The sequence below is a fragment of the Mustela nivalis genome (genome assembly GCF_964662115.1).
Source record: "Mustela nivalis genome assembly, contig: HAP1_SCAFFOLD_1781, whole genome shotgun sequence".
Classification (NCBI taxonomy): Eukaryota; Metazoa; Chordata; class Mammalia; order Carnivora; family Mustelidae; genus Mustela; species Mustela nivalis.
Window position 1 is genome coordinate 34,314 of NW_028134883.1, and position 27,760 is coordinate 62,073.

At 42.0% G+C, this 27,760-nt stretch overlaps 1 protein-coding gene and 1 long non-coding RNA gene across 2 annotated transcripts; one reads left to right on the forward strand and one right to left on the reverse strand.

Annotated features, from left to right (window-relative positions):
• Positions 1 to 853: 853 nt before the first annotated feature.
• Positions 854 to 22,510, reverse strand: MCM3 (minichromosome maintenance complex component 3). The gene is made up of 18 exons (XM_082750736.1): positions 22,156 to 22,510; positions 19,975 to 20,087; positions 19,302 to 19,510; positions 18,720 to 18,850; positions 16,495 to 16,733; positions 15,904 to 16,012; positions 14,472 to 14,625; positions 14,003 to 14,134; positions 13,196 to 13,404; positions 11,135 to 11,309; positions 10,677 to 10,803; positions 9,750 to 9,900; positions 6,984 to 7,124; positions 5,357 to 5,460; positions 4,509 to 4,594; positions 3,759 to 3,828; positions 1,434 to 1,816; positions 854 to 1,191 (listed from the first exon to the last, which is right to left on the reverse strand). The coding sequence occupies exons 1-17, from the start codon at positions 22,231 to 22,233 to the stop codon at positions 1,618 to 1,620; spliced, it is 2,427 nt and encodes an 808-aa protein (XP_082606862.1). The 5' UTR covers positions 22,234 to 22,510; the 3' UTR covers positions 854 to 1,191; positions 1,434 to 1,617.
• On the forward strand, positions 22,485 to 27,760 carry LOC309858040. The gene is made up of 2 exons (XR_014308018.1): positions 22,485 to 23,101; positions 27,236 to 27,760. It is a non-coding gene; the product is annotated as an uncharacterized lncRNA (long non-coding RNA).

A 27,760-nucleotide genomic window follows, 5' to 3' on the forward strand; every position in this document is an offset into this window, starting at 1 on the left:
GGCTCAGTGGGTTAAGCCGCTGCCTTTGGCTCAGGTCATGATCTCAGGGTCCTGGGATCGAGCCCCGCATCAGGCTCCCTGCTCCACTCCTGATGCCACTGCCCTCTCCTGACTCTCCAGATTACTTCCAATAGGACTTGGATTTCACATCTTGGGGGGGGGGGGCAAAAAAATCAAGATGAAACAGAACTCCCCATCTTCTGCCCGCCCTGGTTTCAGGGTAAGGTGTTCCTATCATCAAAAAGGGAGAAGAAAGTACTTCACCAATCTTAGAGCAGAAAACCAACACAACCACCTTTACAGAGCGGCTTCCAGTTCATGTGATGCAGGCCCCCATAAAGGACACTTTTCTTTTTAATTCAAGTAAACGTAAAAGTTCTTTGGAAGCTACTGAGAGCATTACAGCAGAAAAGATGAAACCCAAGTCCCTCTACACACTTCTGCACAAAAAGACCAAGAGCTGAACATCCAGGTGCAAGTGGTTTCACAAGGATCCTGAAAGGGGCCAGAACTCACAATATTGAGGCATCTGATATACCAGGTATTACTTCTCCATGAACGGGCTTTGATTCGAGCTCAAAAAAGGCAACCAAAGAGTCACCTCTCTTGGATTTTCATTCACTGGCCTTCTGCGGCCATTTAGCTATTCCAAATTAGTAAAGTTTGGCTTGCACAACTAACTGATAAATGCTGGTATCACTGAAGAAGAAAACTGCCGAGTGACCTAAGCCCCAAGGACAGAACAGCAGCCTGCTGCCACCGTGTGGTGACTTGGTGCAGCTCCTGTAGGGCAGAGCTCTAAAGGAAAACAAAATTAAACATGTCTACAAAAACACATTATTAAGGCCATGTGTGTAATATAAAAATAGGTAAAGTTTATTCAAAGTCTCAGATATTTAGCTCAGAAGTATAACTGGTACTACAGAAAAGAAAGCTTTCTTGGCCTTCATGACTTGCTTCAGAGCTTCACTCCACCAACACAGAACCACCCAAAGCCTGTTCCAGACCAATGTGCTCAGGAGAGAAAAAACAGCCAACAAACAAGGAAAGGATAAACAAAAACCAGCTGTGCTCCCCCCATATTCTCAGAAGTTATATGTTATTTACCATGAACAATGGTTTGGTTTGTTCTGGTGGGAAATAAGGAGAATGAATGAACGAATGAAGATACAAGAGTCTAGTCCTTGCCCACTTTCTTCTTTTTTTTTTTTTATTTTTTTTTATTTTTTATTTTTTTAAAGATTTTATTTATTTATTTGACAGAGAGAGATCACAAGTAGGCAGAGAGGCAGGCAGAGAGAGAGAGAGAGAAAAGGAAACAGGCTCCCCACCGCGCAGAGAGCCCGACGCGGGACTCGATCCCAGGACCCTGAGATCATGACCTGAGCCGAAGGCAGCGGCTTAACCCACTGAGCCACCCAGGCGCCCCCCACTTTCTTCTTTCTCCTTTACCCCACATACTCATTCCCAAAGGTCAGCTTTGTCACATGTCTCTCAACTTCGGTTCAATTAACACCGTTATTTAGGAAATGAAGACAAAGACTGATGCGAGCAGGGAGAGGAAATACAGAAGAAACACTCTGGGCAGAGCCCCCAACGTTCAGAGATGAGTTCTCCTCAGATGAGGAAGATGATGCCCTCGGAGACCATGACCTGGTTGTCGTCCTGCATCTTGCTCAGCGCAGCCTGGATCTCTGCTGAAGAGAAGGGCTCTTCTCTGTCCTGGTTGATGGATTCTGTGAGGCGATTCATGCCCACCGACTGTGCATGAGCTTCCCGGAACACATCCAAGAGGGCCACCTTGAATTCCTTCAACCTGCCCAAGTCAGGAAAAGATGGGTGAAGGAGAAGTAAACAAACCCAAAAACTCTCACGCAAGACCTATGTCAAGTGTTAATATAGTAGAGGCATCCCCCAACATTCTATTATAGAGCTTCCTACACACTGAGAAATAATACCATTTTAAAAATCAGAGGCGTATGAAGATGTGGGAAACTGGTGTTTCCATAGAAATGTAAACTTGGGGGGCGGCAACTAGGCAGCTTAGTTGGGTAAGCATCTTACTCTTGGTTTCTGCCCAGGTCATGATCTCAGGATCACGAGACTGAGCCCCTGTCAGGCTAAGGGAGGAATCTGCTTGAGATTCTCTCTCCTTCTCCCTCTGCTCCCTACCCCCAACCCTGAGCACATTTGCATGTGCACTCTCTCTAAAATAAAATCTTAAAAAAAATATATAAATTGTAACAGCATCTTTGAAAGGCAATTCAGCATATATACTGAAATTTTTAAGTACATATCCTTTGATCCGATGAGTCCATTTCAAGAAATTAACCTTACAGCTATACATTTGCCTGAGTACACAGGGATAAATATTAAAAATGTTTTACTGTAAACACCAGTTTTATAGAACCTAAGTGTCCATCATTAGAAAATGCAAATAAGGGACGCCTGGGTGGCTCAGTGGGTTAAGCCTCTGCCTTCAGCTCAGGTCATGATCTCCGGGTCCTGGGATCAAGCCCCACGTTGGGCTCCCTGCTCAGCAGGGAGTCTGCTTCTCCTTTTCCTCTGCTCCTCCCCTCTGCTTGTATACTCTCTATTTCTCTCAAGTAAATAAAATTTTTTTTAAGATTCTATTTATTTATTTGACAGACAGAGATCACAAGTAGGCAGAGAGGCAAGCAGAGAGAGAGAGAGAGAGGAGGAAGCAGGCTCCCCGCCGAGCAGAGGTCCAATCTCGATTCCAGGACCCTGAGATCATGACCTGAGCTGAAGGCAGAGTCTTAACCCACTGAGCCACCCAGGTGCCCTCAAATAAATAAAATTTTTAAAAATAAATACATAAAATATATTTCAGTGGTTTCTCAGAAAGAGGGATTACAATTGATTTTAAGTATTTTTCTAAATACTTTTCAATGTTTTCCTATTTTCTTCAGTAAACATACTGCATTCTATGCTCAAAGTATTAAAAGTAAAAAGCAAACCTTAGTCATAGGTTTTCTGCGGTGTCCAGTAAACATAAAAATGTATATATAAGGGACGCCTGGATGACTCAGTCAGTTAAGCATCCGACTCTTGGTTTCAGCTCATGTCATGATCTCAGGGAGGGGAGATCCGGCCCCAAGTCTGGCTCCCTGCTCAGAGTCAGGAGTCTGCATGAAGATTCCCTCCCTCTGCCCCTTTCCCCACCCATGTGCACAAGTATGCATGCACATGCATGCACACACAAACACACATACACACATTCTAAAATAAATAATCTTCTTTATAAAATATATAAGTAAAACTATTCCTGAACCTCTAGAGGTAAAAACTTCTCATCCCAAAACAAAGAACAATTCAATGAAGAAAAATGTGTGTGTGTGTGTGTGTGTGTGTGTGTGTGTGTGTGTATACCCTACTGAGAAGAACCCAAATAGTAAGATAAAAATTTTGTCCTTGCTTCAATTCAAGACTATCTTCCTTTGTGACCTCCTGAGTACATTATATTTAAAACCCCCACAAAGAACCATTTATAAAGCAAATGGTAAAATGTAAACAACTGGGGATTCTGGGTAAAGGTATAAAAGAATTCTGTATACTACTTTTGCAACTTTTTTTTTGCAATTTTTTTTAGGTTTGAAATTAAAATCAGAATATAAGCTGTTCTAAAACTTACTGAGCCTACAAGTTTGAGCTCCACTGATAATCAGTGTGTTTTCATACCCTCTCCCCAGAAAGTCCTTGCCTCAGTAGCATGTGGCATTCAACTTTCTACTCACCTGGATTCACTCAATTCCACCTTCTGGGACTCCTTGGTCTCCTGTGAATCTGCAGTCTTTGGAGTGTGCACTTTAGAGGATAAATGGTTACAGATAATGGAAAGACAACATGGTGAAGCCATTTCCACAGACACCAGAAAAGTAATATTCTCCACTCCCCACACCTCACTGAGCCTACTGAGCACCCACTTCCTAGGGTTTTTATGGAACCAGCCAGGGTTAAGAAATTGAGTCAGGGGACGCCTGGGTGGCTCAGTTGGTTAAGCAGCTGCCTTCGGCTCGGGTCGTGATCCCAGCGTCCTGGGATCGAGTCCCACATCGGGCTCCTTGCTCGGCAGGGAGCCTGCTTCTCCCTCTGCCTCTGCCTGCCATTCTGTCTGCCTGTGCTCGCTCTCTCCCCCTCTCTCTCTGATAGATAAATAAAATATTAAAAAAAAAAAAAGAAAAGATTTATTAAAAAAAAAAAAAAAGAAAGAAATTGAGTCAGGCAAGAGACCCTTAAATACATTATCTGAGATGCTTACGCCAGGCTTGGCAAAGAGCACAGTTCCTTGGGAAGGAAGCAACAACTGAGCAAAGCCCAGTTTCCAAAGTTTTGACTGGGTTTCCTGAGGTTCTCTTGGGACAAACCTTTTGGATACAGGGTCCTAAGCAGGGAACCAAATGGCAACCCACCAAAAAATGCAGTACACAGAGTGACTGAAGTCAGCAAAGGAACCACCCCTTTATCAATAGGAGACATTCACTCACCTTGAGGCATTTCCTCCTCTGTGTCACTAAAGTCATATGGGTCATAGGAGCCCCCATCCTTGGCATCAGAGTGACGAGTTCTCCTCCTAAAATACCCATAGCAATTAAAAGAAACCCATCCTGTGCCTCTGACCAGAGAAAAATTACTAGAACGATCTACAATCAAAGCAAAATGCTAGGCCCAGGTCTAGCATAACAGTGGTTTCTCAGAAAGAGGGATTACAATTGATTTGTATAAACTGTTACTTTTTCTTGCAAAAGACACTGAAAGTCTCTGAACTAGAACACAAACAGGCCATGCTACCCAATGCTCTTTTTTTCTACCAACCACCTTAGAAATTCAATCACAGGCATGAAAGGGGAAAAGTTACCATGAGAAAGGATTCCGAAAGATATACTCAAAAACCTATTTGAGTTAGTGTGCTCCTGCTACTTAGCATTTCTTTAGCAGGAAGGAGGTCAAAAGCATCCTACCAGGGGCACCTGGGTGGCACAGTGGGTTAGGTATCTGACTATTAGTTTCCGCTCAGGTCATGATCTCAGGGTTAGAGGATTGAGCCCAATGCCTGCTCATTGTGGAAGTCTACTAAATTTTCTCTCTCCTTCTCTCTCTGCCCCAGCCCTGCCATGCACGTGCACGGTCTTTCTTTCTCTAAAATAAATAAACAAATCTTTAAAAATGCATCATACAAAAAAACAAAGGGGCTAGTTAAGCTCTCTACTTTGCCTAGGTTGTCTTTGGCCTCCAACCCCATAGATCTAGGTACCCTTCCCAAGAAAAAGTTAATGTCAACCCCAGCAGTACTGATCCACTCCTCTCCCCAATGCATGTCTTTGCTTTGCCTTACCTCTTACTCTTCTGCTCTTGGTCCTCCTGGCTTTTCTCCTCTTCATCCTCTGTCTCTGATTCATCTTCATTTCGCTTCTTTCGTTTCTTCTCCTTCTCTAGAACCTGAGACCAAGCCAAGCATGGGTGGGTGGGAAGGGTCACCAATGCCAGGAAACTGAATGAAGAACTCTGAGTAAGAATCCATCTACACCACCAGCAGAAATAACTTCTGTGGGTCTAATGACTGAGCTTCTATCCCTGAGTCCCAGAACCAGGGACAGAGGAACAGGCTGCTACCTATCTTTAAAAATGCAGGGCGGGGGGGGGGGGCGGGTGTAGAACGCCTGGGTGGCTCAGTCAGTTAAGTGTCCAACTCTTAGTGTCAGCTCAGGTCATGATCTCAGGGTCACTGGATTGAGCCCCACATCAAGCTCCTCATTCAGCAGAGAGTCTTGAGATTGAGATTCTTTCTCCCTGTCCTTCTGCCCCCCTGCCACACTCTAAAATAAATAAGTCTGTAAAAAAGAAAAAAATGCTGAGAGGTATGTTCAATTCCTTTGACCATAGTAGATACTAAATGAGTATTTAAGGAACAAAGAAATGAATGAAAAAAAAATCCAGCCCACAACGGTTAAGTGGAAAACAATTCATTTCTTTATAGATCAAGTGACTAATTTAAATTTAAAACTCCCATCCTAGCAAAAAGAGTAACCCAGGAAAAGCCTATCAAACCCATAACTAAACCCCAGATGACTACAGTTCACTGAACTGGAGAGGGGGTGGGCAACAGGAAAAGACAGTGAAGGCTTCAAAAATACAGGGGCGCCTGAGTGTCTGCCTTCAGCTCAGGTCATGATCCCAGGGCCCTGGGATCAAGCCCTGCAACAGGCTCCCTGCTCAGCGGAGAGCCTTCTTCCCCCTCTCCCACTATGCCAGCTTGTATTCCCTCTCTTGATATTTCTCGATCTCTCTCTGCCAAATAAATAAATAAAATCTTGTATAAATAAATAAATAATGAATGAATGACAGAAATACAATGTCATGAGCAGAAACAAAAACAGAATGACAGGCCCAAGCTTGAAAATTCAACTTTCGATGTGAGATTTTGAGATGCCAATGGGAACCCTGAAGAGACTGGCAAGGAAAACGTTGTAGAAGGAAGAGGAAGATCACCAATGTGAATCCTTTGGAAACCTACTTTTTTAAGAGATGAAGTATGAGTAGGTAGAGAAGCAATCTGTTGATGGTGCAGCACGCCAATAAAACCAAAATCTCTGGGGCCTCTAGGGACTCTGGCATCAGTATTTTAAAGCTTCCCAGTTAGATGCTACTTTCCACAGATGACCTAAAGGCAGGTCTAACTGTGGAGGGCTAGGCAACCCAAGCACCAGCATTTAATCAGGGGGAGCTCTCGGGCCCAAGCACGGGAGCCCTCACCTTCTTTTTTTTTTTTAAGATTTTATTTATTCATTTGACAGAGAAATCACAAGTAGATGGAGAGGCAGGCAGAGAGAAAGAGAGAGGGAAGCAGGCTCCCTGCTGAGCAGAGAGCCCGATGCGGGACTCGATCCCAGGACCCTGAGATCATGACCTGAGCCGAAGGCAGCGATTTAACCCACTGAGCCACCCAGGCGCCCAGCCCTCACCTTCTTGAAGTAAGCATACTGAACCAACTCCACAGCTTCCTCTGCATCCTGCAAGTCCACGGTCTTGCTCATGCGGGCCTTGGCATGGGCTGTGGCCAATCGAATCAGAGTTTCCAGTGTCCGGGCTGTAACTGGTGATGTCTGAGGAAGAGAACAAGGGACGATTACTTGTCAGAATTCCCATCACTCCCACTTTACAGAAAAGGATAAAGATACTACCAGACTGACTCTAGGAAGCATAAGCAAAGGATTCACAGCTATATATTCTGTATAAACACTATATAAAATTCACAAAGATAAAAGCAGCCAATCAGTTCGCCTGGGTGGCTCAGTTGGTTAAGTGGCTGCCTTCGGCTCAGGTCATGATCCCAAGGTCCTGGGATCGAGCCCCCCACGTTGGGCTCCCTGCTCAGCGGGGAGCCTGCTTCTCCCTCTCCCTCTGCCTGCCGCTCCCCCGCTTCTGTACACGCTCTCTTACAAATGAATAAGTAAAATCTTTTTAAAAAATAAAAAATAAATAAATAAAAGCAGCCAAGAAAACAGGAGTGTTGAGGGAGAAAGGGGTAGGTGAACAGGGAAGAAGAAAATGAGGCATCTTACAGCTGGAAAGAAAAAAGGCTAGAAAGACTACAATAGTGAAGGAGGAAAAACAATCCTGTACTGCCAGTCTGCAACGCTCTAGGAACTTTGCTTTTATATCAACTGCATCATTTAACACTCCTGATAACTTTTCCAAGTTTTACAGATGAGGAAAATGGGACTTACGGCTTCAGGTAACTTGAACAAGGTTACACTAAGGGAGGGGTGCGAAAGAGGTCATGTGAGGACAAATTTTTCAAGTTGGGTAAATTCAAGTCCAGAGAACAGGATTCTGGCATGTTCTCATCAAGTGGTTCTCATGGGGGAGGGGGGTGTATACTAAACCAGTGTGCTTCTATCTTTTTTAGTATATGCGCTGCCGAAGCAAGCACAACTTCTATCTTTTTTAAATGCTTTTGGCTGAATGGCATCTCTGACCTAATGAGTCAGAATGTCTATGTTTAGGACTGGACATGTATACTTTTTAAGTTTCAGGTGATTATGATGTGCCCATCTAGTTAAGCATCCCTGATATTATCCAACCTTCTCAGTTTATGGATTAAAAAACTATGACCTGAGAAGTGAAGAGATTTGTGCAAGGCCCAAAAATTAGCCGGACCTGGGACCAGAACAGAGGGCTAGTTTTTTCTGTCACACTCCTACCTCTCCCATTGTATGATCCTTGATCTGGTCACTTCCACTTCGAAGTTTTGCAAATTATCATGGGATAGTATAAATAAAACCCTATTCCATATTCAAAAACAAATATATTCACTTTTTATAAAAAATTTATTTATTTGACAGAAAGAGGAGATCCCAAGTAGGCAGAGAGGCAGGCAGAGAGAGAGGGGAAAGCAGGCTCCCCAATGAGCAGACAGCCCAATGCAGGGCTCGATCCCAAGACCCTGAGATCATGACCAGAGCTGAATGCAGAGGCTTAAACCACTGAGCCACTAGAGCCACTAGAGCTACACTACCCAAGTGCCCCAAATATATATTCACTTTTAAGTAAAGTCACCAAATCTTTTAATGATTTAAAAGCTACCAGAGTGTGGAGGTTACACACTCCTTATAAGCTCCAATTCTTAGCCTGTGAAATTTTAGGCTGCATTAGCAGAACTACAGAATCCAAACTGAGAGATTTACCAGACCCACTAAGACCCGAGCTCAAACAGTGTTTTGTTCAATGAGAAGGCTTCTGACACACTGAAACATGTTTACACAGTGAGAGAAACAATTAAAAAAGAAAGGGGGCTTCTTAATCTGAAGAAGACAAGTCATACATAATCCCCACAAAACAAAATTAAGACCCATGGGTCTAAGTCATGGGGAAGCAAGTTTAAGCCCAATAAACACAAGAAGTTTCTAACATTTCAAAGTAGTGATGTGCCAGACATGCTGCTTCTAGAGGTGTCAAGAAAGTCTTAGCCGAAATTCCAGAAGACAAAGTGCCTATCTGGGTGTGAGGCTAGAACAAGTGACCTGGGATCAAGCCTAAATCCAAGAGTCTATATCTATAGCACATAATAACGGTCTTGGACTTGGGTCTTTCTGCTGTGAAATCCTGTGTGAACTCCATGCCCCACAGTTTAGATAAATTCACAGGCAGATTTCTAGAAATGGCTTTGGACAACCATTATGATTATCCAACTAATCATTTATCAAAGTCCAGCTCAAATAGCACACTCTCTTCCATCAAATTCATACCGGTTCTATAAAGTCTAAAGGAAAAACTAACAGCTTCTTCATCTACTCTCCAATCATCTTTCCCATTCATTCCCTCCTAGGCACCACACTGTGGTTAGAAATTTATAAATATGCATATATGATTTTTCCATCTACCTTCCTACCTCCTAAGTTGCAGATCTGAACTCTCTGAGGATAGCTCTTCCTATTTTAACTGCATGTAAGAACCCAAAAGTGGCTCCTTTGGTTTGCTGAATGTATCATAGCTTCTGGAGGCCAATATCATCTGAACTAATGAGATACAGGTATTTCTGGTTATTCTCACTTCATTTTCCTTTATAAAAGGAAATTATTAGAATTATAGAACAGGAAGTCCTTCAGACCAGAAAGAAAAAGATAAGGAATCCCTAAGGTAAAATGCTTTCAGAACTCCCAGGTAACAGGGACTCCCCAGTCTTGTACTTAAGAATTCCCAGGCCCATCTTGGCTGTGGGGACTTACCCGGGCAGTGTCCGAGCTCATGCTGTCTTGGCTGCGCAGGCGTGAGTACTCTTCTGCAATGTAGGCACCTGACTCCTGAGTTAGGATAGGCTTGATGATTTTGGCCACGTGGATGTACTTCCTCATGAACGCTGCACTCACCATCTTCTCCCTGGATGCACACACAGGGAAATCTTCTCTGCCAAACCTTGGCACATGACTGGGGTGGGGGCTTGGCCTCTCCTCAGAGAAGTCAAGGTCAAGTGGCAGAGATGTATTCTAGAATCCATTATCATAAATCCCATTTATATAGAATGTGAATGAATGAGACCCTCTCATCTACATTTATTGAATTCTGTAACTATTACTTAATGTATGTGAGGTAAGCAGTACAGGCAGAAGTTTAGGTATTATTTGCCCTATTTAATACGTAAAAACTGTGGCTTAGGGAAGACTTAAATTCAGTCTTCTGACTCTAAATTCTGTTCTGAAATGACAGGTTTGAATCTATATGCTTCCTACTGCACCACAGCCCTAAACAGAAGTAAAAGATCTCACATTTCACACTTTGAACACTTCCACCCTAGTCTCCTTTATCCAAATCTACCTGCACAGCACCCAGGGCTTGCAGTCTACCGTCCTGTCAACATTAGCTTGTCACAGCTACAGGACTTGTGCAGTACTTAAGGTACGAAGATCACATGATATACCCACCATCAGCTGAGCATGTTGTCAAAGTCTTCCATTTTAGGAAGGTTAGAACCTAAGCCTAATCACCATAAACACAAGGATACTGGCCAGGAGAAGGGGTATATAGTGTGAGATCCAGAAAAGAAAACACGCCCACATGGCTATGAATCCAAGCATGATCTTGCCTGGGGAGCACATAAAAACATGCTAATATGACAGAAATCTCAGGTTCCTTCAAGAAGTATGAAGAATGCTCACTTTTTCTTCTTGGTCCCATGCAGAAGATTGTCATGCTTCTCATAAATCTGGGTGTCCTGCTGGTCTTCCTGGTTAAAACTGGGATCATCTGTGGCCAGGATATCCACAGCACTACCCAAAGGCATAGCTGGAAAACCCAAGTTGGGAGAAAGCAGAGTAAGAAATTGGTTCTTCTGAAGAGAGGAAAAACTTAACAAAGCCAAGACACACAGACATGTGGAGCCCACAAATAAGAAAAGTGGAATGACATGGCAAAGGTGTTCCTAGACCCAGAAATGAACAAAAGACACACCTTAGGATGACTCTCACTGAGCAAGAAGGGAGTGGTCACAAAGACAAGGGCACCTTCAACATCAACCCAAAAACAAACACCCATCATGACCTGGGCCAGGTCTGAGATAACCGTGTCTGTTTAGCTTCCCCTCCATTAGTCACTCTGACTCTTCCCATGGTCTCACCATCGCCATCCTGTTCCCCGGGTGCCCTGTAACGGTGCATCCTAAGAACATGGTCCGAGATCTCCCGATCCTGCTCAGGGTCCATCTGATCCAGCATGATGAAGAGTAAGTCAAATCGGGATAGCAGTGAGTCCTGTAGCCCAATGTTCTCCATGGGGGTCTTATACTGATCATACTGTGCAACAGAAGTTAAAAGCAAAGTGGAGGTGACATCAAAGGGAAGAAAGGACAAGAGACTACTTAAAGCTACTGAAATACTTAATTCAGTTCCTCTACGTGCAACCCCTCTTTCAATGAAGCTCAGGAGACCTGAGCAAACTCAGAACCACACCTCCTAGCTGAGGTGCCTCTAACAGGCTTATCATAGGTCTCAAGACCAGTCCCCTCGTTCCCAAGCCCTATTCTGCTCCTGCCATTCCAAGGGTAGGACCAACCCTGAAAGATGATTCCTTTTCCCCTACCAGTTATAAAGTTGACAAGCTGTCTAAACCAAAAGCACTTGGAAACTCCGGAGTCCCTTACTTAGAAGGTAATGAGTAGAACCACAAAAAAAAAAAAAAAAAAAAAGGTCAATAATCTATAAATCATAACATCTTGATCTTCCCTGGGACTCAAAAACCTGTATACTTTTTTATCTTTCAGTTCAGGGCCTACGAGACTATCTACCTGCAAACACTTCACAGTTAGACGGTCTAATACGCCTTGAGGGTAACCTTAATAATGATTCTGAACATGTTCCCATTTTAGGACCTGCTATTTTCTCCCTGCATTTCCCAATATAATTCTTTAGGATGACATAAATACTGTTACCATTAATTTAAAAACCAAGGTTCTCAGCCCATGCTATGCATTATCACCAACCTATGAAGCCTTTCTAAACCAGAGTTACCAAGAGCCCCAACCCAAAGATTTGAATTCAGAAACCGACTGGGGACCAGGTACCTGCATGTTTAAAAAACTCCACCCAAACAGGTAACCCCACACATTATGGAATCATAACTGCCAGAGCACAGAATAGGCTCTGCATTCAAATTTTGATTGCCATTTTCTAGCTTGTGACTCTTAAATAAGTTACTTAACTTTTTATGCCTCCATTTTCTCACCTGTAAAATAAGGATAATAACTACCTACCTACAAGGTTACTGTGAGGATAAAAGCAGCTGATAAATACAAACTATTTGTAAGTCTTAGTTAATAGCATTATTATGGTACAATCTTTAAAGAGGGCAATTTGGCAATCTCTACCAAAATAAAAATGCATTTAACTCTTCAGTGATTCTGTTACTAGGTATTTATCATATGGACATGCGTAACAGAATACACATAAAGGAATATTCACTGCAACTTCATTTCACAATAGCAAGGGAAAACACCAAATGCCCACCAAATGGAAACTAAACAAATTACTATAAATCAATGGAATGTAAGACAGCTGCCCCCCAAAAATAAAGAAAAAATAGAGGCAAAATTCGGCAAACCCCAAGCTGGATAAATATAATCATCATAGTATCAAATATCAGGCAGGGGTACCTTGTAAATAAATAAGTATCATCATCATCATCGTAAAAAACAAAGATAAACAGACTAATTTGGTTACAAGAAGCCAGTATAGTTGTTGTATACACTTAAGTTTCTGTTTACCCAGACACTCAAAGAGTTTAGTGGTTATCTCTTGGAGAAGGGCTAGGAGAGAAAAGGGAAGGTTTTCAATGTCCATACTAAACTCTCTGTTCTGTTTATACATCCTACCATCTGCATGTGGTACTTTCGTTGTAATGGCAAGAATACTGGTTACTGGGTTGTGGGACTGAAGGTTACTTTTGTTTTCTTCTTTATATTTTCCAAGTTATTTAAATGATTAACTTGCCAGGGGATTCTGATGTGGCTGAAAACGTGAGGAAGCACTGCTCTAAGTTAAGGACAAGAACAAAACGGTGGACAAGCTTAACTTTAGTCTGGCCTTTTATTTCTCTGGGACTCCAAGAATCAACTTCATGGCCCAGCTATTCAGCAAAACCAACCAAGGGTGAGAACAATGGTAAAGTGCCTAACTGCACTTACCCTGCCATAGACGGGGTTGGCAGCTGCCAAAACACTGCAGCGGGCATTCAGCCGAGCATGGATGCCAGCCTTGGCGATGGTGACTCGACCCTGCTCCATCACTTCATGGATGGCCGTGCGGTCCATGTCGGACATCTTGTCAAATTCATCGATGCAAACCACACCTCGGTCAGCAAGGACCATGGCCCCTGCTTCCAGGCGGCGCTCCCCTAGGAAATGAGCAGGTCAAGATAGGTGTTACCATCCAGGTTATAGAGGACAAGGGGAGAGATTTCAGCCTCCTTCCTAAGCACTCAATGTCTCTCATGAGAAAATAGTGAGGAACAGTCAGTTCCTAGAGACTTAGAGAAAAACCCTGGTGGGTCAATCTTTTTAGTTCCAATCTGAACTATCCCTAAGCAGCCAGCCTCCAACAAACTTCTTTCACGGATTCTCTTTATCTTCATCCTCAAGTAATTCCCCAACAAGATCTCTGCTCTCTTTTCACTAGTCTTCAAATCCCTTCCTCTAATTTATAAAATAATACTATCTTCATTTTTATTTCTTCTTTCCCTTCCAATATACAAAGCCTTCTTCAAAAGCTGTATTTTAGGAGACATTCTTATCCAGACCGGCCACCCAAAGACTTAATTAATTCACCCCCTATTGCCAGAGGACACCCTGGCCTCTATAGTCTGGGTCAAACTAACCTTTCAGGGTAACAAGATAAGCTCGTATGTTCCCAATACAAGCTTCCCAAGAGCAAACTACAAGAAATTACACTTGATCTCACCACGGGACGTTTGCCAAAGACCCTTATACCCTTACCCGTTTCCTGGTCTGTGGTGACAGCAGCCGTCAGACCCACTCCAGAAGAGCCCCGTCCAGTGGTGGGGATAGCCCGTGGAGCAGTGCACAGCACATAGCGTAGAAGCTGAGACTTGGCAACCGATGGGTCCCCTATAATTCAGTGGGACAGTGGTGACTTGCTAGGAAACTCCTCCACTCCCACACCACACTGCAGCAAGTTCTATTTTTCTAGCATAGCTCTTGGCATAACAGAAATTTACATTAATGGGTTATAAATAATATTCCCTTACCATTCACGGAAGAATATATTTTAGACATAAATCAGGAAACACAAAAATGACAACAGTAAGAAAAGATTCATTTTAGCCTTCTGCCCTTTGATGGAACTGAAATATACCAGGTAGAGAATACACATTCTTTTAGATTATAGATTCCCACAAGCACACTCCACAGACCGAGAGTCTGATGCAAATCCCCAATGCCATACCGATCAGGAGAATATTGATGTCCCCACGGATGTGACTGCCATTTTCAAGGTCTCGTTCCACCCCTCCCAAGAGCAAGCAGAGAATCGCCTTCTTAACATAGTCATGCCCGTGGATGCTAGGGGCCAGCGACCTGGCCAGCTGGTCAAAGATATCCTACAGGAGGAATAACCAAAGGCATGAAAAGCCTGTTGAGATTCAATATGGTTTTGCTAAGCTCTGCTTCATAGTTCAGCCTATAAAAATGCTTGAAGAACTCCACATTTGTAGACACCATTTCTAACTGTAAAAGCTTTTCTTAAGACAAATTACACTGATGAGACTATTGTCAGAACAGATAAAGGGAAAGCCTGTATTTCAAAATCTGCTTAGAGAGTTATCTTTAATAAAAAAGTATTTCCAGTTCAAAACACTTTACGTTTAATAAGAATGTGTATTGTAGTTCCAGTAACCTTTTGTTTTGGTTTGGTACAGGTATGTTTCTTCAGTAACCTTGATCACACAGGCACATACAGATGACCCTTGAACAATGTAGAAGTGAGGGGTGTCAACACCCCATACAGTCAAAAATCCATGTATAACTTTTGACCCCCTAAAGACTTTACTAATACCCTACCAATGACCTCATCTTACCAATAACATAAAAATATCTGTGTTTTAAAAACGTAACACATTTGTGTATGATATGTACTATATGATGCATTCTTACAATAAGCTATAGAAAGGAAAATATCATTAAGAAAATCATAAGAAAAATACATTTATAGTACTGTACTGGATTTATCAGAAAAAACCCACAAGCAAGCAAACCCACAGTTCAAACACATGTTGTTCCAAGGTCAACCACCCTTTCTTCAATTCTACCTGTGGACATTCTGTCTTCAAAAAGCAAAACAAAGTAGAGAACTGAAACAAAAATAACCTATTTAAAACTTAAGTAACAGGGCGCCTGGGTGGCTCAGTGGGTTAAGCCGCTGCCTTCAGCTCAGGTCATGATCTCAGGGTCCTGGGACGAGTCCACATCGGGATCTCTGCTCAGCAGGGAGCCTGCTTCCCTCTCTCTCTCTCTCTCTGCCTGCCTCTCTGTCTGCTTGTGATCTCTCTCTGTCAAATAAATAAATAAAATCTTTAAAAAAAAAAAACTTAAGTAACAATGTATCACTACTGTCGTCCACATGGACTTACTGGTACCCTGATATTCTCTTATTATATTAGGTTCACTTAGCAGCCTAGCAGGTAACAAAACAGAAATACTGACAGCAAAAACATCTTTTTACTTGCTGACTGGATCAAAACTAAAAGCTAACACCACATCCTTTAGAGAAAAAACCTTGACCCTCCTCCCGATCCTCTACAAAGAAGAAAGGTGTCCCATGCCAAACACAACCCTAACAAATCCATCCCCACCCTCAAATCCCTATAAGATGCTCAGACCTTGGAACGAGTTTTACTGAACTTCTTGATCTTGGCTATATCCTCAGCAGAGAATGAAGGCTGAACGTCCTTGCTCATTTGCTTCACATTACAGGCAATCAGGATAGTCCTGAGACAAAGAAGGAAAAATAAGAAGAAGAAGAAGAAGAAGCCTGCGATTTTTAATTCGTAACATCAGAGACAACAGCAAATCAGAAAATAATAAAGTAAAAAAAACAGGTTGTTCTGAATTCAACAGCTGATTCTTTTAATCTGTGACACAAATATGCTGATGATTCTTCACCTCAGGAATTTATCCTCGGCTGTCCCACAGATCCTCCTTCAGACAGAAATGTGGATCAGAAGGAGGTGGGAATACGTGAGAAATTCACATAAGCCATGAGGACATAACCATGTTACCAACAACTCCCACTTTCAGCATAATAGTATTACCAGTTTTATCTGATGGAAAAGAGCTATCCCATCTCCCACATAGCTAGACTGCTCCACCTGTCTGATGTATGCCCCACAATATGGCAAACTAGAGCGTGAATACTACCAGATATGCAAGCTGCCAGGAGCGTGCCAAATGCCTCAGAGCTGCACCATTACCTGAAGGTCCCTGAGGTGTAGCCTCCCTTCTTTCCAGGGAGACAACGATAGGTCCCCACCACCTGGACTCGGTCACCAGGCTTCACTTTATCTACCAAGTCATCATCCAGAATGACATCCACTGAGCGGGGAAGTTGGCCAGCTGGGGCCTTCTCCGGCATCTCCTGGATCGTGATGGTCTGGTGGTCCTTGTAGACAGAAAGGCCATATTCGGTCTCGAGGGGATTATTTTCCTCATCCTGAAAAAGACATACAGAAAAGCACTGTTATCTTGTCCTGGTCTTAGTAATGCCACACTCATTTTTTTTTGGTAGGAAACAAATATAATTTGGAAATAACCTCATGAGATTTTTAGTATCTAGGAACAAAAAAAAAGCCAAATGTGTACTCCAGTTTTCTCCATTCCCATCTGATCTAGTAACAAATCATCTAATGGAAGGGACAACTATAGTCTAAAGGAGCCATGGTTACATTAAAATCTACATTAAGATTCTTATTTCCCCTGTACTATGACACAGTATTTCCACTCCTAGGTAATACCCGACAGAAACACTGACCCAAAGCCACATAGTACAATGTTCACAGCAGCATTATTCCCAATAGGCAAAAATTAGAAAATATCCTAATGCCATCAACAGAATTGTTAAATAAATGTAGTATATTCACCCAATGGAATGGGTGAATAAAAATGTATAAAATACACCTATACACAACATGAATGAATCTCAAATACACCTGATGAACAAAGGAAGCCCAACGCAGGAATATTTAGATAAAACATAAAAACAGGCAAAAGTACTCTGTGTTGCTGATGACATCAGGATAGGGTTAACCTTGGGGAGTATGGGCCCTCAAACACTTCTGAGTGCTAGGAACGCTCTGTTTCCTGGTTTGGACGATGATTTTCCAGGTATTTTCAGCTTGTGAAATTTCAGTGACCTGCATACTTTAATATAAACTTTCCTGTATGTATATTAAACTTGAGTAAAGACATTTTAAACTTTTACTCCCTTGCCATTTCAATTTTCTAAAAACGCAACAGCAGCCATTTATTGAGTGCTTACTATGTACAAGGCATTGTGCTATTATCTCATGAGATGATCTCGTGTAATCATCCAAACACCTCGGTAAAGTAGGTATTTTTCACATGTAACAAATAAGGAAACCGAGACTGGAGAGGTTAAGTAAGTTCCCCAAGTCACACAGGAAATTGCAGAGCCAGGACTTCAGGCAAGTATAACTCCCAAGCCATATTCTTCGGTACCACACTAGATGACCTCCAGGAGTCCAACGTATTTCAGATCTTAAGCAAAGAAGCATGGCCCCCATAATCAGCAGAAGAATACTCCCTGAGTAGTTACTGAAGATAGTCTAGAAGGAAGTATCTTACTGAAGAAGAGAGCAGGGTGACAGAAAATGCAACTGGCCTGAAAGTAGAAGGACATGGGTTCTAGTCCTTAGAGTCATCACTAACTGGTACCATGTGCAAGTCACTTAATCTTTCTGAATCTCAGCATTTCACCTGAAGACAGACTCAATGATTCTAAAGTATGCTTCAGTTATAATTCTAAGGTACTCATTCTTATTTTACATTAAGATTCCTGCACTAATTGAGTTGAAAATAAGAACTGGTTATACTCATGTCTGTATCCTCCACAGTGCTTAACAATTCTTTGGGTACAGTGGCTCTCAATTAAAATTTGATAGCAGGGACAGTTATTCTTCAATAGAATGAATTCAGACATCAAGTAACCAACACTAATCTTCTTCTGTCTCATTAAGAAAGCCTCAAATTGTCTTCAGTTCAGATCAGTCAGAACATTAAGTACAAAGTCATTTCCAATGCCATTCCTCTCCCAACCCAAAGTTAAATATTTGCAAAGATATCATGGTTAACACTATAGCGTAAGTATTGTCCCATATTACTTTAAAGAGATTATAAAGTTATATATAACTTTGCTCAAAGATCTACGTAGCTTAATGACTTTTTTCAATCCTTCTACAATTTGTCAAATTTTCTAGAGTATTTATTCTTTTTTTTTTTTAATTAGAATTGAAGACTTTCATATTAAACTCTGGCTAGCAATCAATCTTTCTTTGAGATTAATCCTTACTTTTCATCTGATGTACTTTAGAAGACTTCAGATATCACTCAATTATTTGCATGAAAACAGACATACTTGATTCCCACCTCCCAAGAAGCCCAATTAATTCATTCCCTTCACCTTGGTGGGATAGACAGAGCTGGAAGGGAAGGCCACCAGGGTAGTGAGATCAGAGTAACGTCGTTCTATAGTCTTCTTGGTAGCAGGGCAGTAGTGGACACTGCGGACAACTTTGGGACGAACTAGAGAGCCTAGCAATGGAAAACATGCATAAGTCATTCAACTAGCATTGACAAAGGTAGAAGCTGATGCAGGCAAGTCTATCATGACTCTAAATACTGTTTTCTTCTGACTAGTTTAAGCTACTTCAATAATACTAGCCATTTATTCATTTTTATATTTAGAACATCAACATACCTACATAATGTTGATGTTCTAAATATAAAAATGAATCTTCCTGACCCAGAAATGATAGGAGTTCACAGTTAAAATGAGGAGATTACAAGAGCCAAGACACTCCCACACTCAGTAGAATTCATCATTCTAGACCCCTTCATCAATGTACATACCACAGCTCCTCCCAGCTTCACCCTGTAAGTTCAGGGCTATGCTACCCAGCTCTACTCGGCCTCTCCTGCTTCCCTGGGCCTTCTTAAGACTATCCCACTTCCATTCCCTTAGCCCTGATTTGAAGCCACTCACACTTGGTGACAATGCCCTCCACGCAGACTACACAGCTGAGGAAGCAGGAGGTAAGAGTCCGGGGAGAGACATGCTTGGAGCCAAAGCTGCCCTCCAATCCTATGTAGAACTCCTCATACTGCTTGGCATAGGTAGCATCAATGGAGGCCACAAAATCCTTTAAAGCCCGCTGGAAGGCAACCAGCTCCTCAAAGGCATTGCTCAGGAGGCTGCATATGGGCAAGAGAGAGGATAATTAAGCAGAGAGAGAAAAACTAAAAAAAACAAACAAACAAAAAAAAAAACTGACCTTCAAAAATAAAAGTGATGTAAAAATTTAGCTTCTACTTTCTCCTACCATCCTGGATGACTCAGTAAAATGTATCAGAACTGAGCGCTAACTTTAATTCAACTTCTCAAAGGTACAGAAATGATACTCAGTTAAACATGGAAAGAGGAGCTCCAGAGAGGAAAATGCCCACCACCTACTTTGGAAGGAAGAAAAAAAAACACAGAAGCAGGTGAGACAATGAGGGTCAAAAACATTCCATCCCCCCCCCCAAAAAAAAACAAAACCAAAAACATTCCATCCAGGCCTTCTCGTGGGAAGCCTGTTCCAATCCGGGGAAGAGAAAGGGGGCCACTGTCACTCAGAGCCAGGATAGCCTCTTGGAAGAAACCCCTTACCACTTACCGGTTAGCCCTCTTCTCATTCTTCCTGCGCAGGTCATTCACATTGACAATCAACCGGTATTGGTTGTCACTGATCAGCTCCCGAACTTTGCTCTGATAAATTCCCTGGTCTTCCTGCAAAATAACCACCACATATCACAAGAGGCACAAATTCAAAAATAAGACAATATTTAAACAGAGGCAGTTCTCACAGAAAGATCAATCCATCAATCTCTGCAGCAGAAGGGACCTCCCATTTCTCCACATTTTCACTCACTAGCCTGAGATTCCAAATACACCCTAAGAGGCAGTTGCAGGATGTATAATAATCTCAACGTCCATGTTATGATTTCTATTATCATCTGCAGCTTTTCTGTATGCAGTCATTTCTCAACTTCTAAAGGAGAATTAAAACAAGGTCATAATAAGTCAAAAAGGACAAATAAAAGTTTATCAAGGGGCGCCTGGGTGGCTCAGGGGGTTAAGCCTCTGCCTTCTGCTCAGGTCATGATCTCAGGGTCCTGGGATGGAGGCCCACATCGGGCTCTCTGCTCAGCAGGAAATCTGCTTCCCCCTCTCTCTCTGCCTGCCTCTCTGCCTACGAATGATCTCTGTCAAATTAAAAAAAAAAAAACTTGGGGCACCTGGGTGGCTCAGTGGGTTAAGCCGCTGCCTTCAGCTCAGGTCATGATCTCAGGGTCCTGGGATCGAGTCCCGCATTGGGATCTCTGCTCAGCAGGGAGCCTGCTTCCCTCTCTCTCTCTCTGCCTGCCTCTCCATCTACTTGTGATTTCTCTCTGTCAAATAAATACATTAAAAAAATCTTTGGGGAAAAAAAAAACTTAAAAAATTTTTAAAGGCTTATCAAAATGTAAATTAGCAGATTAAAATGACTTTTCACTGAAGAATTACAGGGGAATTAAATATTCTATTCCCCCATTAGCTGTATAATAGGGAAAAGAGTTCTCTAGCTAGACCTAAAAGAATAGGAAGCCTCCCTATTTGTTTATAGACCCAGCATTATCCACCCTTTTAAGATGCTTTACAATATTCTATGGCTTCCAATCCTGGACAGCATACAAAGCCCCTTTTGCCAGCATAGCAAACAGTTTTCTGCATCTTCTCTGGCAGTGAAATCCAATGCAGCCAAGTAAGGTAGTCTTTTCCGCGGGTACCTGCAGGTCTTTTTTTTTTTTTTTTTTTTAAGATTTTATTTATTTATTTGACAGAGAGAAATCACAAGTAGACAGAGAGGCAGGCAGAGAGAGAGAGGAGGAAGCAGGCTCCCCACAGAGCAGAGAGCCCGATGCGGGACTCGATCCCAGGACCCTGAGATCATGATCTGAGCCGAAGGCAGCGGCTTAACCCACTGAGCCACCCAGACGCCCCTGCAGGTCTTTAAGTTAGCGGATCCCTACCGTTCTGATGAAGTTCTAGAACCTAGGTGAGGTTCAGTGGGGTGAGGTCCAAAGCCGATGACCAAGAAAGAATTCTTGAGGCATTTTTGGTGCAAAATGGTGGTTTATTAAAGCACGGGGACAGGACCCGTGGGCGGAAAGAGCTGCTGCCCCGGGATTGTGAAGGGTGGCAGGTTCAGTACCAAGGGGGGTGGGGGAAGGAAGCAAAGGGAGGTTTTCAATAGAACTTTCATACGCTAAAGAGGACCTACAAGATGCCGAAGCCTTGCCACCGTCAAGGTCATTTTCCCCTCTAACAAGGTATTAACATTAAGATAGGTGGGAGATTCCCAAAGAAAGTCACACAGGTCCCACTCAGGAGGGGGGTCGGAGAAGGTTGCTGGGTGTCCGCTTTTGCTTTGTCCCCAGCCAGCCTTCTGTCCCACATCAGTCCGACAGCATTCGGACTGAGCTTTGCCATTTTGTGCGCACTTGAAAGAAACCCCGCGGCCTTTCGCGGGACCCCGCCCCATCAGCACGCAGGAGTTTCAGGATCGCTCTCTCAAGGCTGCACCTACAGGACACCAGCAGCGGACTCCACGCCAGAAACGCTACGCGACCCTGGACGGAAGACTCCGGAGGGCGCCGGCCCCGCCGCAAGAGTCGGGAGGCCCGACGGACCTCCCGGGAGTCCCCCGCCCCACCCCGGCCCGGCGTGGAGCAGCATCCGCCGTGGCCTCCCTCGGCCCGTCAGCGTCCCCAGGACCTTCAAGCGCCAGAGTCTCGCGCCCCCGCGCCTCCCTCACCTCGTCATCCAAGAAATCCAGGTAATCTCTCTGCGCCTCTCGCAGCTCTACGTCGTCCAGTACCACTGTCCCGGCCATGCTCGCTGCCAGGGAGCCGCTTCCCCCAGAACCGCGCCGGCGGTCTTCCGATGACCCCGCCCCGGCGCGAAAATTTCCGAACTTTTCCCGCCACCAAAGGCTACGTCAGGAAGAGGAGGGGTTTTCCGGGACGATTTTCACATTCTGATTGGCTGATTCCTCTTACGCAAGAAGACCGAAGATCCAATCGAGAACTTGTTCCACTTCGGCTTTCCCGAGACGCACCTCTAGGTGGCGGGAAATATGACACCCGGAGCCCTCGGTTTCTCCCCTCACTGACAGGAAAGCTGACCAATGGGGCCGAGAGGAGGCTCGCGGGGTCTGATCATTGGACAGGCGGGCAAGAGAAGGAGGACGCGCTGCATTCTGGGAGTCGTAGTCTTCCCCCTTTTACCGGATGTTTTGTAGGTTGTTTTTGTTTTTGTTTTCAAGCTGCCGTTCCTTGACCTACTCTAAATAAGACTGTCTGGCGGTTGTAATAAAAGTAGCCTAAACGTCAGAGAATGGGAGTTTTTACGCAGGGACATAAAAACATAATAGCAACCTGTTTTTTAAATGTACTAAAATAAGGCGTGCTGGGTATGTTTCTGAAGCAAACTGCCCTCAAGTGGCATTCCGAGAAAAAAGTGAATTTTGAGATCTGTGGGATGGAAATAGAATAATAGCATCTTTGGAAAAGTTTCTTTAGTCAAGCGACCCATATGCTCTCTGAATACCACTGCCTGAAGTAACACGTAAAAATAGGCGGCGGAGGAGGGCGAAGTCAAAGAAACATTTTCAGTATTGTGTCCTGCCCCCTTGAGATGGCCTCGTGTTTTATTCTACAAAATTCAGCACATAATCACTACACCATATTACTTGCAAATAGGTAAGTCTTTCTCGTTTTAAAGGGAGATCACAAGATCTTTTAAATTAACTTAGTTTATTGAAAGATAATTAAACAGAAGAAAGAAACAAAAAAGTTTCAGGCCACTCTATTAGTCATAATTAAGATGTAGCAAATCTGAAATTACAAATAACTAAAAGACCAATTGCTTGTTTGCAACCTTTGCAAAAAGGTTTTTAGTCTTTTCTGGTTTTTTTTTTTTTTTAGTTTTATTCTTGAGGTATAATTTATATACAGTAAAATGCACAAATCCTAAGTGTACAGCTCAATGAATTTTTATTATGTGTATACCCATGTAACCACCCAGTGCAATCAAGAACAGTCCTATTGCCTCAGCATGTGTTTTTAATTTTACTGAACAGGACTAGACAGACACCTGCGAATTCTGTATCTGTAAGTTCAGCCAATTAATTTGTAATTAGTTTATGTTCGAAGATCCCCAGGACTCACTGTGCCCTAATAAGTATTCTAAGTATAACCTGCCTAAACAAAATATATATGCCATGTATTTGTATGTAAGTATTTTTAGTTATTATACAGTTTATAGTTTCTACATACTTGGCGTCATCTTTGTGGGTAGATACATTGATCCTTACTCAAGGAAAAAAAGGTGGTCATCCAACTGCTTGCTTTGGTTTATATTAACAGGAATTTTTTTTATAAAAACGGAAAATTCTAGATGAGGATCCTGCTTGCAATTATACAGTAAGAGATAATTACTTATTAATGTAAGAGTACCTTTATCCCTTGACCATAACTATCATTTTGTGAATATATTGAAGGCAGTACTGACATTCTCAGCTCTGAAAACAAGTTGAAATTCATGTTAAAAGAACCAGGATGCTTAGTTCAAACAAGCAAATTAAGCAAATAATTTCATTTGCAAAGGAAAAGGACTTTTGGGAATATGGGAATGTGAAAACCGAATCCTTGACTCTAACATTTTAGTTTCCTCATATGAAAAATGAGGAAATTAGAAAATTCCTAATAATTTATCCCATTCTAATATTCCATGAGCCCATAGCAAGTTTGGCAATTGTGTAAAGACAATTCCACTTAAAACTTATCATGTTCTAGTTCTCAGTAAAGACTTAATTTACCTTAATGTCATAATCTTCAGTCATGAAGGACATGTGGATATTTAATTGGGTGTTTCTCCCTTTCATTAGGACATGAAGTCTTTGAGCAAAGAAAGGATTTCATTTGTTATTTCCCTACTCCTCCAAACCACTCAGAAAGAAAAATCTATCAGGTTGTTACACACACAGGGGAGCCTGGGTGGCTCAGTGGGTTAAAGCCTCTGCCTTCTGCTCAGGTCATGATCCCAGGGTCCTTGGATCAGGCCACACATCGGGCTATCTGCTCAGCAGGGATCCTGCTTCCTCCTCTCTCTCTGCCTGCCTCTCTGCCTACTTGTGATCTCTGTCTGTCAAATAAATAAATAAATAAAATCTTTTTTAAAAATAAAATAAACGCATACACACATACACACGATGTTGGGGTATTTGTTACATCTCATATAGAGTCTATATAGACCCTACCTGAGTTTGGCCAATGACCTTCCTCTACCTCTTGCTCCGAATGAAGCAGCACATGTAACCTGATGAAGTAGTCGATCAGTGGTTTCTATTGCTCACATTCTTGCTTTCGCTCTGTATCCATTTTCTGCACCCTATGCCTTCATGGACCTAAGCTAGTCGCCAAGGCTAAAGAAAAACACTAGGGGGCTCCCTGGAGAGCAGAAGCATGCAGGAATATGGTGGAAAACAAAGATTGCAAAGTATATGTGGTAATTCCATTTTCCACGTCCTTAGGGAGCAAAAAGTACCCAAAGGCACTTAAGGTAACAAATATATTATATTGAAATAAATATACATAATATTTATATGTATAAATAAAAATAATTTATTCTCACTAAATGATACATTTCTTTCCTCAAACCAATGAACAATACTATGAGTTGCAAAACTTGAAACAATACTCTGTGATTAAGAACGAGCTTTAGGCACTTGGGAAAATGCCATAGGCCATTATAGACCTTTGGCACTCACGCAGAGGCCGCAAAAGATTGGAGGTCAAAACTCTACACCTCTAGGTTCTGGAGCAGCCTAAGGAATAACTTACAGGACCAGGATTGCCCTGGCCAAGCCAATCTGTTTTCTTATTTTCTCTAGACTACAGAATCTTCTCCAGATGCCGTAGTCTGTGGTCTTAAGCACCAAGATCAGCAGGCTCCCCTCTTCTTCTGGCTGCTCTAATTATTAGTTGTGCAACTATGGGCAACTTACTTACTCTGTACCTCAGTTTCCTCATCTTGAAAATTAAGAGTGGTATGTAGTTTAAAGAATAGTTTGAGTATTCAGTGAGGTTTGAGTATTCAGATAGAAAAGATATTGAGAAAAGTGCCTGGCATGTAGTAAGCACTAAATAAATGTTAACCACTGGTGGTGATGGTGAGATGGTGGTGAAGGTATTAGTGGTTAGAGAAGAGTCAACAGATGTGGGGGAGAAGGAGAGGAAGCACCCTGGTGCATTCTGGAACAATTCAAATGATCATATTTAAGCCACCTTCCCACTCCCATCAAAAGATTAGAATAGAACCAATCCAGACATTTCTTTCAGTGATACCTTGTTGGCTACAAATCCAATTGGCTAAAGGAGTAATGCATTCAGAGAGTATTATCCGGCTCCAGTTCTGCCTATGTTGAAAACCGTCAGAGGCATTTGCTCCATGCTTAAGGACCATTATGGAGGAAGACCAAATGGTCTCTTGATTTAACCAACATGTCTAATACTGACAGGAGAGAGTCATAGCATCTACCCCCATCCTTTGCATCCTAGACTCCTTCCAGTTAGATATGCTATAAGGATCAGGAAAATGCAGGAACCAGAGGGCATCAGTGATCCTGATTTGCCCATTAGATTTGTCAACATAGCTGGCCTGCAGACAATTTGTGATTCATTGTCATTTGCCAAAGTTAATTTCAGCAATTGGATTTCTTAGTCCTGGAAAGGTCATCTCCGTTCTTTTCTTGGGTGGTTTTTTTTTCCCCAGTTTTACTAAAGTATTATTGACAAATAAAAGGTCATTCCCATTCTTAACCACACAGGTTTCACTAAAGCTCTGTTTGAAGAGTTTTGCTTCAGTCCTTAAAGATCTGCAGGAAAAAATCACCAAAAAGTTACTGAGTAAATAACTCATTTACACATGAGATTCTCTAATAATAACCACTCTGTACATTTGTTTTGACTTGTGGGCACTTAAAAAAAAGTCTCTTGTGCTTTTAATTGTGTCAATATAATGAAATGATGAAGAAATTTAGCCATATCAACCAACCAGTCAAATATTAGTGGAACATCTGTATACCTCATTCTGTCCTTGACCAGAGACTTGATCTCAGTGCTGCCCAACAGAAATACAATGCAAGACTCATATATAATGTAGTTTTCTAATACCTACATTTAATTTTTTTTAACTTTTTTTTAAAGATTTTATTTATTTATTTGCAGAGAGAGATACAGCGAGAGAGGGAACAGCAGGGGGAGTGAGAGAGGGAGAAACAGGCTTCCCCCTGAGCAGGGAGACCCATGCAGCAGGGCTCAATCCCAGAACCCTGGGACCATGCCCTGAGCCGAAGGCAGATACTTAATGACTGAGCCACCCAGGTGCCCCTAGTACCTACATTTCAAAAAGCAAAAACAGTTTTCACTTTTGAGAGCTGAAAATTAATTTGGCAATACATTTTATTTAACCCAATTTATCTAAAATATCAGTCCAATATGTAATTAATATAAAAGAAATATTTATAAGATATTTTATTTCTCTATACTGAAAGAAAAAATCCAATGTGATTTTTATCTTTACCCATATTACAGTTCAGACTAGCCACATTTCAAATACTCAGTTACCACATGTGAGTAATGTCTACCATATTAGACAGCACAACCTTAGAATACAAAAATCTCTCTTGAAATAAGTTATGATTTAACTTGAAAAAATAGCAACCATTTATTGAATGTGTAGTATTTGTCACTGTGCCTAGCACTTTACCATATAATCTCATTTAATCTTCAAAATACTTTGTGATGTGGTTATGTTTAATCCTTGTTTTGCAGGTGAGAAGACTACAACTTTAAAGATCCGAAAATCACATACCGGTAATAGATAGAGACAGGATATGAACCCAGGTCTGTATGGCTATATTGAATACTCATTTAAGAATGAATGAATATGTTAAGATCCACATGCAGAATCTGACCCATCAGACTCAGTAGAATTTACTTAAATATTAAACAAGTAGGTATTTTATATTCTAAAATACTTTACGTGAGTTAAAAAGACAGCATATCGTATTTTTACCTTAGTGCATTAAAGTTTTTTTTATTCATTTTACTGTTTAAAGTATAAAGAGACTTTTCTCTGGATGTGATAAATAACTTCTGCTAGTTTACAAATAGGTCAGTGTCTGTACATGTCTGTACATGTCCTGTACATGTACAAATAAACATTTGTTTATTCATTCATTTAATCAGTTATGTGTGAATTTTGTATGGTACAGTAGATTAGATATTATTTGTCATTAGTTTTTATTCTCTTATCCTTCAAATAAACTGTGGATCATAATTTTGAAGTTTCAAAAA

What these genes read in the sequence shown, in the direction of transcription:
- MCM3 (XM_082750736.1), bottom strand. Translation starts at nt 22,233, where the DNA reads ATGGCCGGGACAGTGGTACTGGACGACGTAGAGCTGCGAGAGGCGCAG. An exon ending in CCAACCCCGTCTATGGCAGG is followed by an intron (nt 11,310 to 13,195) that starts GTAAGTGCAGTT and finishes TCTGTTGCACAG; the next exon opens with TATGATCAGTATAAGACCCC. An exon ending in AGTATGCTTACTTCAAGAAG is followed by an intron (nt 5,461 to 6,983) that starts GTGAGGGCTGGG and finishes GCTTGGTCTCAG; the next exon opens with GTTCTAGAGAAGGAGAAGAA.